The 16,543-nt window shown below is 49.1% G+C and overlaps 2 protein-coding genes across 2 annotated transcripts; both read right to left on the reverse strand.

Annotated features, from left to right (window-relative positions):
• Positions 1 to 1,315: 1,315 nt before the first annotated feature.
• HD556DRAFT_1441841 (cytoplasmic protein) lies at positions 1,316 to 3,019 on the reverse strand (the record flags this gene model as incomplete). The annotated part of the gene is made up of 3 exons (XM_041306360.1): positions 1,316 to 1,962; positions 2,043 to 2,161; positions 2,217 to 3,019. The coding sequence occupies 3 exons, from the start codon at positions 3,017 to 3,019 to the stop codon at positions 1,316 to 1,318; spliced, it is 1,569 nt and encodes a 522-aa protein (XP_041161663.1).
• A 1,858-nt stretch (positions 3,020 to 4,877) lies between these two features.
• HD556DRAFT_1234770 (CHAT domain-containing protein) lies at positions 4,878 to 8,564 on the reverse strand (the record flags this gene model as incomplete). Its single annotated transcript, XM_041297685.1, has 2 exons — positions 4,878 to 8,057; positions 8,289 to 8,564. 2 exons carry the CDS (start codon positions 8,562 to 8,564, stop codon positions 4,878 to 4,880), a joined length of 3,456 nt encoding a protein of 1,151 aa, XP_041161664.1.
• Between the last annotated feature and the right edge of the window lie 7,979 nt (positions 8,565 to 16,543).

The following is a 16,543-nucleotide window of genomic DNA, read 5'->3' on the forward strand; positions in this document are numbered from 1 at the left end:
ATTTTCGTGCACCTTGACACTGTCCAGAGATAAACCTCTCTTGTGTGGGTTGTACTGTCGCCCTGCTCCGAGTCTCGAATGCTATTTTCTGGCAGGTCTGGTGGTGGGGTGGGGCCTTTGAGCACATGGGTGTACCGTTTAATTATGTTTCGTGACACTGATATCCACCAGAGAATTACGAACTTTGTGCTAATATATCACGCGCATTCTCGCCGTCGTCCGCCATGGTACACTCCTCGCGAGTTCCTTGTTCATATCATGGGTGAACACGAAACAGATCTTGGACTTTAACTTGAGACTGGAAATGGCCCCTTCCAGAGCGTGAGTATAGACCCAATTCCTAGATCACAGAATTTTCGGAGCGTAGCCTTCTATTGACCTCCGAGTCACCTCGCTCTCTCATGACACATCTTTCTAGATCCTACTTGCACGTTTCTTGGAACACGGGGCCTCTACTAGGCATCCACAAGACCTTTGCGCTGAATTTCAAGTATTCATCGACAGGTGTTTCAGGAGAGCATATACATCTCTCGACGTCCTTACACCCCCCTCGCTCTTGACCGATCGACTGTTATCCTGTATCAGCAGTTCGACGCCTCCCAGTCCACGTACACATCCCATCCACTGAAATGCGTTTTACATGATTCTGATTCTGACTATGTACGTCCCCCCCTTGTCAATTGGAATGGATTTTAACGATATATGCGCCGAATTTTCAGTACGAGTTAAACAGCGCTCCTCTCCCCTACCCTCGGGAGCCTCTGAAGTTGAAATATCAACAGATCTTTCAGCAGGGGTGACCATATCCACGCCCGATTTGGTGTAAAGCGGCCAATGGTCTAAATCCACAACTCAGCTCAACTCAACTCAAATGGGCATTACAACAAGCTTTATTAACATTTCGTCGTAAAGGAGTGTCTGGACAGAAGAACGAAATATGTGGGTAGGATAATATCATGGGCAAGTGGGGAAGAATGAAAACGAGAATGAAAGGAAATGTGATATAAGTGTAAGTGTGTAAAGTGATAAACCTATGAAACTGCGATAAAGGAATGAAACTGTGATAGACCTATAGAACTGCGTTGAGCCTATGTAAGAGTATGTATAACTTGTGATTTGAACCCATGCAAGCGCAATACCGTGCGATGTCAAAGCTACATGTACAACGCCATAGTAGGCTCCAGATATGGTGAACAACAACAAAATAAGATAATCTCCGGGTTCCGGCCGCTCCAGGCAAAAAACAAAGGAAAGAAAAGGAAAAAGAAGAAAGGTAGCGCATGCTTATACAAGCGCCATCAACTCAGACCCCATCTTAACGTTTCCGCTTCACGCTGATAACGCCTTCCCCATCCACCATCATGGCCACCCCTCCCATCCCGCTCTCAATACCCATCCCCTCTGCACTCCCGTTGCCGCTCCCGTTACCACTCCCACCCCTCACAAACACCCCCGCATCTAAATCACCCTCGTCTGAATCTACGTCTATCAGATCCATCAGCTCTTCGTCGAGATCTGCATCGTCGCGGGGTGGATGAGTTTGGGCGATTGGGTAGGGGTGTGATAGACATTGTGGATTTGATTGTGATTGTGTTTGGGATTGAGGATGGATGACATGTCCCGCAGTCCGTATCCTAGCGCGCGGACCCCTCGCATCGCCCTCTACCTCCGTCTCAGCTCCATCTCTCACCATGGGAGGCGCCAGTTTATCCTTCTCCCCACTACCTCTATCGAGCTCGTCATCGTCGTCTTCTTCAGGTGACGAAACAGCCTCGGCTTCGAGCTCAAGTTCAGGTTCGATCTCAACTTCGACGTCTTCATCGAGATCTGCGAATGTGCGACAGAGGGGACAGCTGAATGCGGAAGTGTGAGCGTCGAGGAGAGGACGAATGCATTTGTAGTGGAATGCGTGACTGCAGGGGGCTATGAATAGGGCTTGGCGGATTGTTACTGCGAAGAGGCCTGTGCGTTATATTAGCGTGTGAGATAGCGTGCGGTGGTATGGGGAGATAAGGAAGGGGTGAAAGAGAGAATAGACGCACAGATACAACAATCGGGGATGTTAGTCTTTGGCATTCGTTTTTTGCCATGGGCGATTGCGCCTTGTGGGTGGCTGTGGGGGTCTGCGGAGAGGGAGCGGAGTTGTGAGAGGGCGTTTGTGCTAGAACACAGGTCAACATCAACTGAGATACATGAATCGATGGGGGAAAACTCACTTGAAAGCATTAGGAGCAGCCTGCCACTCCCTCCCTACCTCGATCCTAATCTTTACAGACTTGTAAATATCCTCGGTTCCTCCCTGGTAATCGACTCCCAGCTGAACGATATCCCCATCTTTAAGCTGATGGGGTTTACTCTCCGAGCCCGCGGGACTGAGGCGTAGATGATTAAGGAAGGTGCCTGAAGAAGATTTCGTATCTTTGATATAGAATTTGCCATTGTCAGCCCAGATCTCAGCATGGGCACGAGAGACGACTTTGCTCTTGAAGGCGAGTTTATTCGTGTTTAGAGCATTTACTGCTGCGAGACCTATTCCTGAGCGATCTGTGAAGCGGCCAATGCGGAGGGGGATGTCGTTGTCCTTGAGGTCGCGGGTTATGGGTTCGAAGCGGAGTGTGCGGCGAGAGTCGAGGTGGGGAACTAAGCGGATACGGTGGGTTTGGTTATTGTTATTGGAGAACGTTGTTGCTCTGAGGAGAGGTTGTGGAGCGGGCATTATTGGTTGATTGTTGACGGTGCCGGCTGACCGCCTGCGACGTAGAATGTTTGAGATTGGACCAAGGCTTGTGGTGTTATTTGAAGATGAGTTTATTTGAGGTACAAAACTTCGTCGCCTTATTGCTGACGGGGTTGTTGGAGAGGGTGGGGAATCTGCTGGTGATGGTTGTTGCTGCGAAGTAGAAGTTCCTCTTGGGCGTCGAAGAAAGGATCCTAAAATGGTCACTGTGGACCGTTGCGGTGCAACAACAACTGGAGAATCATGATTTGAAACAAGACCACCACCAGTTGTCGGCGTCATTGTTATCGATGTCGTGGTCGCTCCTTCCATCTTGCTCGTCGTTGAAGATGACAGTTGTTGTCAACTTGTGTTGTCGTCGCAATTTGTCGCTCAATTATTTTCCTATGCCTGATGGAGGCGCTGCGAGCGGCGCCGTAGTTCAAGGCACTTGAACATTTACGGTATCAATAAGGTCCGCTTCAACCGACACGACTCGGAGTTCACTGCTTTTAGTTAACAACCATCCTCACACCGTACTAGTACTGTCAGCAGTACTGAGCTAGTGTTATCGACCTAATCAGCATAGCTTCTTTGCCACACAGGAATCCCTTACAACATCCATTCAACTTCGACCGAGATGCCCTTTGTGAGCCGTTCAGGCCCACTCGCTTGCTCCGGTCGGTTAAGGTTTCACCGTTACGTGCCTAGATGATTTCTGTCCGATAAGTACTACCACCACCAGCGCTACCTCGCAAACAAAGAGATCCGCCCATTGTTCTCAATTCACATTCAATAACCTGTCACAAAGGCATTTGTCCGCATATGTACGATTCCAACTGATCTAATTTGTTATCGTTGCGAGTACTTTCATCTTGAGAAGTTTTCGCCTCCAAATGAATGCTGCTGTTGTCTTCTAAACTCCCAATTCCAAGCTTCACTCCTTCAGTGCTGTACCCCATGTCGGAATCCAATACCTATTACGGCTTTGGGCAGTGCCTGCTATGATATCGAGCAAAGTTAATCAAGATCACAACGTCATTACCTTTGAAGCTCACTTGATGAGATCATTGCAGTTGGAACCACTGCCCTTCGAGTTTTGCTCTTCAAAGCTTCTCTCTCCAGGTTCGCATCGTATCTTAGCTTGATGCCCGTCGTTGATCTCCCAGAAACATCAATATCATTTTTCTTTGCAGCACCATTACCTGATGTCATTTTTTCTCGACAAACGGGAGAAAAAATGCCAGGTGGTGAAGTTGCGTTTCGAACACATCGCAGGGTGGTTTGTGTCTTGGTTTTTAAGACACGGTATAGCACTGACCACGTATTTTGCCCCTCCCAGCGCAGGAGGCTCATTTAGTTTATTTCATTAAAGGTTCCCTGAGGTCGTTACACCATTTGGTCTTGAACTTGTGGCAGTACGCATATCAAGCTTTGGGCAGGCCCAATATTAGGCGTTCACCGGACTCGTAGCGTCATCGCCTGCGAGGTGTATTGTAGAGATCCCCGCAGGTGGCGTCACTCCCTTCCAAACTCACACTTCAAACTTTCACTCTCCCTACGGTACCCCCAATCTGATCGGAGCCGTAGCGTTATCACTCAGGAAGGTTCTCTTCAGAGTTACAAGACATCTTTGCAGGTGGCGGCGTTGCAGTTCAAGTATATCATAGGGTTAATCTTCACTACCATTTTCTAGGTTCGCATTACCTAGCTTGAATAACACAATACACGTGCTGACCACGTATCCTGGGGAGTCCCGCTATTCGTCTACGGTCTCCTACCGCGTCAAAGCTATTCATAAGCACCAGATTTCGGTGCTGCATAATGGATGGGAGTGCATTCAACGCCCTCACGCAATTCAGACATTCGGTGACTATCACGTTCATCACAAATTGTATCTTATCACATGAGGTGTTATGCTAGATCAGCATCGTGAAACTTCATTCTAACCGTAAGAGCGATCACCTTTGGCTCCGAGGCAACCAACTGGAAGATACAAATTGAAGTCGAAATTGATGTACATGTCGTGTAGGTATACAGTCTCAAAGTCTACAAAATCGAAGTCCTTAGCAAGTAACAAGTTGTGCACGTCTATGACTGGATGCTACATCAGATTGTCTCAAGAATGCTTTAATCAAGGTGGGAGGACGCACGGAATGGATCATATGCCAATATGCACGAACACTATGCGCTGGTCCAAGGTCATTGGAATGTCCTTGTCACAAGCCAACGAATGGACCGCTTGGTGCAGCGCCCAGGCAGCTCGTTTGGAATTCATTGGACCATCCCCGCGCAAGTTTTTGTAGAATGCCTCCACTAAGTGCTGCACGGTGCTATCCGTGACCCTCCACAATGTCCCGACGACGCTGTTGACCCCGGCAAATTGCAGGCCAGCTGCTAGGTGTATCATTTCGTCGGGCATGCTAAAGTCACCGACCGCGGTTTGACAGGCAGAAAGAAATGCGAATTCATGTTGAGACAGATCCATTTGTGTGATGTCGAGGAGCGAAAGCGGCTGATCACGCATAAGAAAGGCTGACTTGAAGGGTTCGTCAAGATCTTGTGTCCCGTGACACGCGAGATGAAACCAAGTATTGTCTCGCAATGCGCGCAGTGCTCTCGATTTCGTGGCATCGACGCTGGTTATCCTGGAGAAGGACACAGTGGGGGGAGGGGGCAAAAGTCTCTGAACCAATTCCAGCTCGGGCTCCACAGCATCCAAAGTAAACGAGGCACCGGCTGGGCGATTTTGACCAATGGCAACGAAGGGAACTGACGAAGACCTGTCATGACTTCGGCGGGCCTTGATCAGCGCGGTGAGTGATGGCGTGTATGAAGAAATATACTGCTGCGAAACGGATTTTCCCTTTGGCCTGTACTCGCCAGCAGCATGCAACGGCAAAGAATTAAAGAGAGACGTTGGACACCACCATATTCGGGAACCTCGTCGTACAAATCCGTCCAGAATCTTAACCACTGGGGAGACGACGACATCCCATAACTCTCTCAAAGCTTTTGTCAGCGCTGTCTGGTTCCCTTTAGGACTAGCCTCTTTCCTGGCCGCTTCTCGGAGTGTGACCAACAATGTGGCGAGTTTCCACAAATCGGTAGGAAGTTGGATGCTAGTCGGAGGTTGCCTGTGCGGGATGATAATGGCATGGCAAGATGACTTGCTTGCGATGAGCATGATGATGGGCCCATCACGAGCTGCATCCTGAAGATCGGAAAATAAGGGGGGAAGGAGGAAGCGAGAGAAGCCGTTGATCTTCCGGATCTCTTCTACAGTTCTATTCCACTCCTCCACTAGACGTCTGTGCTGTGTTTCCTCCGCTTCTACACCGACTCTTGGGGTTGCTTCTAGATAGTTCGCAGGAGGTTTATCGAGGAGGGAGCTAAGGTTTGTGAATTTCTTCTTCAGTGCCACTGCATGCACGCCGTGAGTCTGGAGGCCATCGAGAGGGGTACGAAGTCGCGTCATCTGGGTCCAGTTGATATTCCTGCCTTGCTCCAATAACTCAACAGCACGACAAACGTCACCACTACGAAGAGCGCACGATGCAGCATCCACGGCAAGTGCACGTGGGAAGTCCTTCATGGCCCTATGACGAGACGATACCGAAGCTGTCACAGACATATAAGCGTCGAGAAGTTGCATAGAAGTCGTGTAAGCCTCTAGTTGAGTATCATGTTTGTGTTGATCAGCGTGCTGAACCCAGAGTAAACTTGCTCGCAGGTGGGATAGCAAGCCTCCAGAGACAACATTTGCTGCTACCTTGAGGTGGTGCATGGCAGCACTCACACTGTCCGCACCTTCATCCGCGCTGATTCCATCAAGCCCTGACAGATAGACATAAGCTAGCGACTGGTGGACTGCTAATTGACGAGGATCATGTTGACTCAACAGAGCCAATGCACAGCGTAGGTTCTCTCGCGACTCGTCGAGGTCTTCTCTGTTGCCTCGGTGTTTAAAGCGGGATAAGAGTTGGGCCGCGAGGTTATTTAATGACATAGTCCGATCTGTATGACCGACCGGGCGCAAAGCCAAGGCTTCCCTGTGAAGTGCGATAGCTTGGCTCAAGTCTTGGTCATTGCCTCGGTGGTCAAAGCGAGAAGAGAGTTGAGCCGCGAGGTTATTTAATGACGAAGGCCGATCTATGCGACCAACCGGGCACAAAGCCAGCACTTCCATCTGAAGTGCGATAGCCTGATCCAAGTCTTCGTCGTTGCCTCGGTGCTTAAAGTGGGATGAGAGTTGATTCGCAAGATTATGTAGTGACATGGACCAACATGTGTGACCGACCGGATGCAAGGCCAGGGCTTCCCTATAAAGTGCGATAGCCTCATCCAAGTCTCCGACCTTGCCTCGGTGGCGAAAGCGGATAGAGAGTTGAGTTGCAAGGTTATTTAATTGCGTGGGCCATTCTATATAACTAAGCGGAAGCAAGGCCAGCGCTTCCCTGAGAAGCGCGATAGCCTGATCCAAGTCTTCATCATCCCCTTGGTGGTCAAAACGGATGGAGAGTCGAACTGCAAGGTCATTTAATGGCACGGGCCAACCTGTGTGACAGACCGGCCACAAGGCCAGCGCGTCCCTGTGAAGTGCGATAGCCTGATCCAAGTCTTCGTTGTGGCCTCGGTGGTCAAAGCGGGTGCCGAGTCGGTTCGCAAGGTTGTTTAACGACGTGGACCGATATATGTGACCAACCGGATGCAATGCCAACGCTTCCCTGTCAAGTGCGATGGCCTCATCCAAGTCTTCGTCGTTGCATCGGTGGTCAAAGCGGGTGGCGAGTTGTGCCGCGAGGTTATTTAATGACATGGACCGACGTGGGTGACCGACCGGGCGCAAGGCCAGCGCTTCCCTGTCAAGTGCGATAGCCTCATCCAAGTCTTCGTCGTTGAATCGGTAGTCAAGGCGGGTGGCGAGATGAGCGGCGAGGTTACTCAATGACATGGACCGATCTGTGTGACCAACCGGGCACAAGGCCAGCGCTTCCCTGTCAAGTGCGATGGCCTCATCCAAGTCTTCGTTGTTGCATCGGTGGTTAAAGTGGATGGCAAGTTGAACTGCGAAGTCATTTAATGATATGGACCGATCTGGGTGACCGACCGGGCACAAAGCCAGCGCCTCCCCGCCAAGTGCGATGGCCTCATCCAAGTCTTTGTCGTTGCCTCGACGCTCGAATCGAGTTTGCAGCATTGCAGCTAGATTACCTAGCAATCGCCCTCGGGAAGTATGCCCGGTGTTGTAGTATCCCAGGGCATGATAATGAAGGGATATCACTTCATCTAAGTCACGGGGTTCATCTCTCTGTGAACACCGCCATGCTTGATGTGTAAGCTGATTCGGCGATAACGGAAGCATGGATACGGGCCACTCCTGCCCAAGATTATGTACGTCAATGCTTCGAGCAGAATGCAGAGCAGATGTTTCGATTGCGATCAAAGCTACTCTGTAAATGTGGCTGTTGGCGTGACAGACATCGAGCACTTCGCTCAGTAACTCTTCAGCTGCATCAGCATCCGTTTGAAATCCACGTGTCGCGAAGCGAAAGAGCAGAGCAATGGCAACATGGAGTTGAGTGATGGGTCGGTCCGGATGATCAGTGGGACGCAAATCAAGTGCATCTTGAAATAGAGAGAGAGGAATGTCGATGTCACAATATGTTTTGTTGGCTTGACAATGAATAAACTTTGCGGTGGCCAGATTGGACAGTCCTGCAGGGCGGTAGGGATGATCTATGGGGCAGAGACTCAAGGCCCGTTCAAAGTGGTTTATGCATTGGTCCAGATCCACACTGTTCTGCGTCCTGCAGTATCGAGCGAGGAGACGATGTCCGGCATCCATCTTTAGTGCTAATGCATCCATATCGTGGGATGTAAGCTACACATTACAGGCCTCAGCATCAGAATGCCAGACTGCATCAATCACTAACGGTAGTAAGGGTACAAATAACTCCAGCATCGTTTTGATCAGAAAACTGCTGCCCCACTGTGATGAGCAGTGAAGTACAAGCGGATACGACTTCCTCCTGCTTTGGCTGAAAGATGATGGCTGTAATGCTTGTTAGCATCCGGTAGGCGTTTTTTGCAGTGGATAAAACTGACGATGTGATTTTTCGCTGCGATCCAGTAATTCTCCGACTGAGATCTCGAATGTGCGGAGGAGTTCCCCGTGACAGAGCATGGGACCGAATTTAAGTGAGGCATACACGCTGACACGAACTTTAGAAGATGGTTCACAAGGCCTAAAATCTTGCTCAATACCTGCAGAACAGACGGGGTTAACGACAACTTACAAGGAAATGCGCTCGTGCCATTCGACGAAAGTCTGGTCCACGTTTACAGATTTGTTACTTGTCTGGTGTTCAGCGCCGTCAGCCTTGACAACTACATGGAAGCTAGTGGGGATCCATCGAAGGCCAAGAGCGAGATCAGTTGCGCGAATGACTTGGGGGAAATAGTGAATACGAGCTTAGCAGAGATAGGTAAAACATACCAGTAATGACGACTCGTCGCACTCCACTGAGGTGTATCTCTCCTGGGTTCGGGGTGTGTTCTGGGTAGCTTGGCTCTTCACTAAACAATGCGCATATCGTAAAGCGTTTAGATGATCCGTGCTTTATAGGCTTACTTGTCCTTTCTTTGCCTGAAACCCCAAGATTAAGTCTAGACATGTGCCATATAACACAAACGACTTACGATCGTGAACTTTCTGAACTCTTCGTCTTGTTGTCATTACCGTTGTCTGACTTACGCTGACAATTTCTCCCTTTCAAGGGCTCGCCGGTACTGGGAGCATGTTTCTCTATTGGAGGACTTGAGGAAGTTTTGTGCGATGACGCTGAAGAAAAGTCTGATTCTGATCCTGATGAGCTTGAAGACTCGAAAGTGATATGTCGACGATGAGCCATAGTAATGATTGCTGAGGGATGGATTTAAACCAGCACTTGAGAGTAAGATGTGTGCTAGAGGTCAGGAAACACTGAAGTACCTTCAAGTCACAGTCCTGAAAGATTATAGAAAAGAAAATCACACCGTGCACATGGTATCCACACCGTACAGCGACTCAGATGGTGAGTCAACAGGACAGAAACGACTCGTAGCCGCCCATAGCCTCATTCACAATGGGCATCAACAGAGGCACGTTGTAGGGTGCGATCAGTGATTAAGAATCTACGCTTAAGAAAGGTCTCATGTTTTAGGGCACACAGAGTCCCCCAGCTCCATGCTCGGGGGTCTCGGTCACGTTTTATATTGGAGTCAAGTCGCGGAATACAAGTACAGACAGTTACAGTCAAGGACTTCGAGAATAGAGGCTTAAGAGAGACGGACGGAGAAGCGGAGGTTCGAGAGACTCGGAGAGACAGATGGTGAGTCGGGCTCGACCTGGGGATGGTGGGTGGGAAGCTTAAAAAACGCAGTTGAGCAGGTGGTGCTTTGCGAAAGCAAGAATGACGAGCCAAAATCTTAGCTCATGAGTAGATATACATTATGATAGAGGGGCCTCATGTGTAAGCCGCAGAGGCTGAGTCATGAATAAGATTTGACCGGCGTCGCGAATTGATTCAACTTGGTTAAACAAGTTAAACCGCGATGAATCAATCTACGCTTAAGAAAGGTCTCATGTTTTAGGGCACACAGAGTCCCCCAGCTCCATGCTCGGGGGTCTCGGTCACGTTTTATATTGGAGTCAAGTCGCGGAATACAAGTACAGACAGTTACAGTCAAGGACTTCGAGAATAGAGGCTTAAGAGAGACGGACGGAGAAGCGGAGGTTCGAGAGACTCGGAGAGACAGATGGTGAGTCGGGCTCGACCTGGATCCTAATGGGCTATTTTTTATTTTTTTATTTTTATTTTTATTTTTGGTAGAAGTCGATTTGAGCGAAGGCGATGCGATTGGAGTGAAGCAGATGAAGACCATGACTGATGAATGATGACCGATGCCGAAGAGAAGAGACTTGTGACGTGGGTTTAAGGCGCGCGAGCTGTGCCATGCATGAGTGCGTGCAATAAGAACGGATGCTGACGAATGTATTTGTTAAACTCGTCCGATGACCACCGTCCAGCCGCGCGAATAAGGTCTCCAGACATTCCAGCGCTCGCAAGGGCTGTTGCACCTCCTGCTCTCAATGAATGACCGCTAAATTCCTGGCTACCGAAGTCGTGCAGCTTATTCAAGAACCACCCGCGAGTAGGCACGGTACCTGCGCTCGTCACCCACAAAGCCGGGTGGTGCAAATGTTTGCGATCTCGCGCAGTAAGGTACTGCTCGACGTGTTCCACTGGGTCCACATGAGGTTCGTGTGATCTGCAGAGCAAGATCTTGTGACCCGTCCCCAGACTATCGTTCTTCTGGTAGGGTAGGACGTATGAGATGGTGTCTGCAGTCCGTGTCAGCGTGTGCCGCAATGACACCTTCCTGTAGCTCTGCAGTTTCACGGAGTCCGGCCAAGCTAACTCGCCCAAATGTTGCAAACTTTTAAACCCAGTAATTAGCATAGCGATGAACAGGGTGTTATCGTAGTCAGGTAGGAACCCAACTGCCTCAATGATACGAGTGATGTCGTGTTCCCCAATGGGGACTTTCTGACGTATTGGTTTCGATAGTCGCCGTTTGCATCCCTGCAGAGTACGCGTGACGAGAGGTGAACGTCGAGCCGCACGCACCTCAGGAAACATGAATTCGAGTTTGTTTGCGATCCCTGATAGATATGTGTCGACTGAGCGAGGTTCTATATGGTGTGAAAGCCACACCACGTAATAAGATAAAGTGTCTGGTGTAGGATCAATAAGGCGATGGTGTAATTGGCAGAAGTTGATGAAGGAATTGAGATGTGAATCGTAAGCAGCTGATGTGGAAGGTTCGATGGCTAGTCCAAGAGCGATTGAGCGTTCGAGGAACAAACGCTCCTCTGTCCAGGCAACCCTTAAGGGTTGCCTGGACCCTGCGGCTAGTGGGATCATTTTTCCACTCCCCCCAGCGCATTTCGAGGGGGTTCAAAGTCATAAATTTGCGCATTTGGCGCGAATTTGTATACACGTTCGTTCTGGAAACGTGATAAAGCATCAGCGACATTGTTGTCAATCCCACTGACGTGTTCCACTCGTAAATCGACATCGTGCGTCAGAAGTACATCCATTGCTGACATCAGGATCGTGTTATATGGAGGATGAGCGCGCAGGGAGTTGAACATGGACACGACGTTGGTGTTGTCCGTATAAATGAGCATGCGTTGTGGTGCCTCGGGCATAGTTTCAATGGCGTGAACAGCCGAACACACTGCTAAGGCTTCTGCAAAGAAAATGGTGTCCTTGGGACTATCATCCGGCAATGAACATTGACACGCGAAGTCTTCATCAGGGAACCAGAGTCCCAAACCTACTCCAGACGCGTCCGTATAGGCCACCACAACCTCCTCTGATGCTGGGCTAAAGTCAAGAGATTTATACAAGAGCAATCCAGGCGAGCGATCCACGTGATCCGCCATCCAGTGAAGCTCGTGAATGATGCTCTGATTGACGTGCAGACGTGCGAAGGGTTCTGTCTTCCCTCGGATTTTCTCGTATATGGCCGACAGCCCTGGTTTGAGCAAAGGGAACACATTAAAACTCCACTCACACCAACCTGCCAACTGTTGATATTCCCGGAGTGACCATCTAAAGCCCTTTCCTGCGAAACGACACAAGTGTGCAACCAATTCCCTCTTCTTATCTTCGGGCAGTGTAGCTGACATTGCATTCGGGTCCACGTCAAAGCCGATGACAGTCAGTGGTGAACCGAATACTTGTTTGGGACGCTCATGAGGTAACCCGATGTCGTCCCATAGCTGAAGCAAACGTGTTTGCTTCGCTGGAAAATAGCAGGCATATGGGCCATAGTAGAGTTGCCGTGATGCCAGCTCAAACGAAAAGGAATCGTCCATATATGTCTTTAGCGCCTCGATCAGGATTCGATGTATCGCAATCCAAGATACGAGGGACATAAAGGAGATCCATACCTTAGGTGAGCCACGGCCTCCAAAGTTATTATTCCGGTCAACGTGTCGTTCCCCGTTGACAGTTAGAATCTGCTTAGTCTGCCATAGTGGATGCATAGGCAGCCTACGAAAGGCTTGCGAGACATCTGATTTGAACATAACGAGTTCGTCGTTTGGATGTAACTCGCGAAAACGAAGGAGTGAGGCACCTAGCGAGTGCAAGCCGTCCAGCTTCGTGCCTTTGATTGAATCTGAATCAATCATAGAATTAAGTGAATAATCACCAGCCGTATGATCGACCACGAGGCGCAGCTTGTCTGAGTTTGGCTTTGGGACCGTGTGCATAGGTACACTATACATTCCTGGGAGTAAGTCTCGCCCGAAACTTTCTGAGACCCGTCCTAAGCGTATTTCCTCCGTGAGTTGCTTTTCTATGAAAGTTAATTGTTCTTCAGACTTGTGACAAGTGCGCATGGAATTGTCGTTAATGGATGGGTAGGTGGCATCAGGTACTCCGGCCCATGGCCAAAATCCTTCTCGTAAGGCGCGACAAACGGATAGCACGAAAGGCTGATTTGGGTGATTGGATAATAGTTGCTGAAAACGATCAACATTGATAGGGCAGATAATCTTGAACAAGTCCGGTCGGCTTGCGACTGTGTACTCGGAGTCACTCCCAACAAGACCATTGGGTGCGTCCGGTACAGGATCAGCATATTCAGTTGAACGTGCAGTCGGACTAAAACTGGAATCTAAGGGTGACCAAATGAGTCCTCGACGATGACGAGGACGTTTTAAAGGTCTCTCAATTTGACTTGGAGTTTGACTCCTCGAGGTGTTTTGCTTTAATGTGGCGCCGCCCGCAATAGTGTCCATCTTGCTCGTACGAGCAGATATGTGCGTAGCGACAGGAGCTTGCACTGCGAGTGCATTCTCCCGAATTCCACTTGCGACAAGGTTCGCGTTTGTTATTGGAAGCTGAGTTTCCAGAGATGGGTTTGGAATCATAGGGATCAGTGCGTTGTCTTCCATCGGAGTTGAAATGCGAGAAAATAAGGTCCTCGAACTCACGGAAGTCTGTGAGCTCGAGTCTCCTTGAACACCCGACCCTGTTCCTAACGGCTTTGTCGAAACGAATGACCCTTCCATGAGCTGATGCGTTGGCTTGAGAGAAGTATCTGGAGATGAAGGCGAAGTATCCATTAAGTTCAGCCTCTCGATGAGGGAAGGCGAACTTGACTGCATCAGCTGATTTGTTCCACGCTGCGTACCAATCTGAATCGGTGGCAACTTTCTTGGATGCAGTTTCTGAGACTCCGTATTTGATTTCGACTCCTCCGAGAACTTCTGTCTGTTTATCAACAGTTCGGGACGAGGAGATAATGGTATGGACGACGTCGAGGTTGATACATTCACCTGCGACGATCTCGGTCCATCCACTCTTGTGGAACTCTGGTGCGAATTTGTGATACATGAGGTATCGGCGTACTTCCTTTTGGTCTTGCGACCAGTTTTTTGAGTATCTCATTTGTTCGTTCGAGGTTAGGGGAGAGCGGTTCATATTTCCTGCTTTTAATCGCTGCCTCAATAGATGAGTAGTCAAGCTTTGAACGTTTCCGAGCAGGTTCTCCTGGCTCGACTGTCCCTGCTGTACTCCTATCCTCAGGTAAAGGGGCTTCTTCGTCGACGAATGCCGGTTCATCCGTGCATCCTCTTTGATTCTCAGCTGACGTGTTGCCAGCTCGTGTAAACTCTGCTTCGATCTCATCGAGCATGGAGATATAAGGTCCTGCAACTGTTGAGACCCGTTGTCCGGGTATGTTGAACAGTTCCTCTGAAATGGCTTCAATGACTCCAACGTTGGCATCGAGTTTGTTGATGCGTGAACGTCTGTAGTCGTCAACGTAGCCGAGACAGGACGTCGCCAAGATTTGTTGGGGTGTACGCGCTGTATTAACGTTGGTCTCAATTGTATTCCCTGATGTCGCTGGTCCTGCGGCTGTAGACGATCCAGCAGTTTCTGCCGTTTTTGACGATGTGCTGGCATTGTTGGACATGAGTGTGAATGATCAAATCAAGGATTTAATAGAAGCTTAAAAAACGCAGTTGAGCAGGTGGTGCTTTGCGAAAGCAAGAACGACGAGCCAAAATCTTAGCTCATGAGTAGATATACATTATGATAGAGGGGCCTCATGTGTAAGCCGCAGAGGCTGAGTCATGAATAAGATTTGACCGGCGTCGCGAATTGATTCAACTTGGTTAAACAAGTTAAACCGCGACAAAACGAGGAGGCTGTGCCAGGTATTCCACACTGACTTCACATCTTGCGAAGCCACACAGCTGGTACTAGTAGTGGCACTTGAACCCAACGATCCATTGCACTCACTTTCGAAAAAGACAACAACATTCATGGCCTATCTAGGTATCCTTGCTAGATCCTTGCTCCATCCCACATTCACACAGTAGTCACTACCAGTCAACCATCATTGAATAGTACTTATATTTGTGCCATGTCACGTGCCCTTGGATTGTCTGCTCTGACTCGGACGCCGGGTGGCCTCCAAAAGTAAGATTTGCATTTCTTGCTGTATCAAGCATGCACCCCTGGTATCATTGTTTGAAGACAGTGATAGAGATAACCAGTTACAGAGTTTGGCAACGTACGTTTTAGACGTAGTTGCATTGCAGTGTGTGGTGAGTACACGGTGCTGGCTTCCTTTTGTGTCCTCACTCATGTCACGGTGACGCTCTAAGTTGTCCGATCTGAGTCAACGGTTATCGGGTCCTCGAGGAGGCTCAAAGTTTTGCATCCCATTACGCGACATGTGCCAATCACCCGAGCCTTGCGTCAAACCACACCAAATTCTCGTGTCCTTCCTTTCCGGTGCACCCTCGTATATTCCGTGCTGGTGCTAATAGCTAGATCTGTTGCTGCATCAGTTGGGTAGCTGCTGACATGTCGTCTTGAATCAGATATAGTGCAACCACAGGCACCTTGGAGTGTGCGTACCGTGGAGAAATATCTATATCTTTGACTATAAGTGTGGTGAGTAGCATCGAGCTTCTGCCCATAACCTATCCCACTACTAGTTTGTATTAGCGTGTATATGATTTTCACTTCTTTGTGACTGCCACTTCACTGTTCACAGCTGAATTTCCATCCTTCCCTCAAGCCAAGTGAACTAACTCGGAAGAGTATGTGTCTGATGCCATGATGCGGCACAGTCACTTCTGCAGTCACAACTCTGTTCCATCTGCAAGTTTTTTCACTACCCATTGTAGGGTAGCATGCTTTTCTCTGACGTGAAGAATGCCAACAGGTCTCAATGAGGACATTCGCCATCATATTTTCAAAGGAGCAAGGTATTTTTCGAGCTAATATATGGGATTTCAGCATGTCGAGAAGCATAATCTATTGTATTCACTCTTGGAAAAGAGAACAGCAGTCATCGCCCATCTGGGTGATATCACTCGGATGAGCTTGTTGTGATCTGTTCCGATGGGTGGGAGTACATTCAATACCCTCGTGCAATTCAGACTCAACTATCATGCTCATCGCAAACTGTGTCTTGCCACATGAGCAGATCAGTTTGTGCAATCTCGTTCTTACCCGCAAATCGTGCACCTTAAGAACGATCACCTTTGGCACCGAGGTAACCAGCTGGAAAATACAAACTGAAGTCGAAATTGGTGTACATATCGTGTAAGTATACAGTTTCAAAGTCTGCAATATCAGTCCTTGTCGAGTAACGGATTGAGCGTGGTCATGGCTGGATGCTACATGCAAAGTCGTCAGATCGTCTCAAGAATGCTTTGATCGACAAGGTGAGGGGGACGTACGGAAT

Source organism: Suillus plorans, assembly GCF_016647745.1.
Source record: "Suillus plorans strain S12 chromosome Unknown HD556scaffold_20, whole genome shotgun sequence".
Lineage (NCBI taxonomy): Eukaryota > Fungi > Basidiomycota > Agaricomycetes > Boletales > Suillaceae > Suillus > Suillus plorans.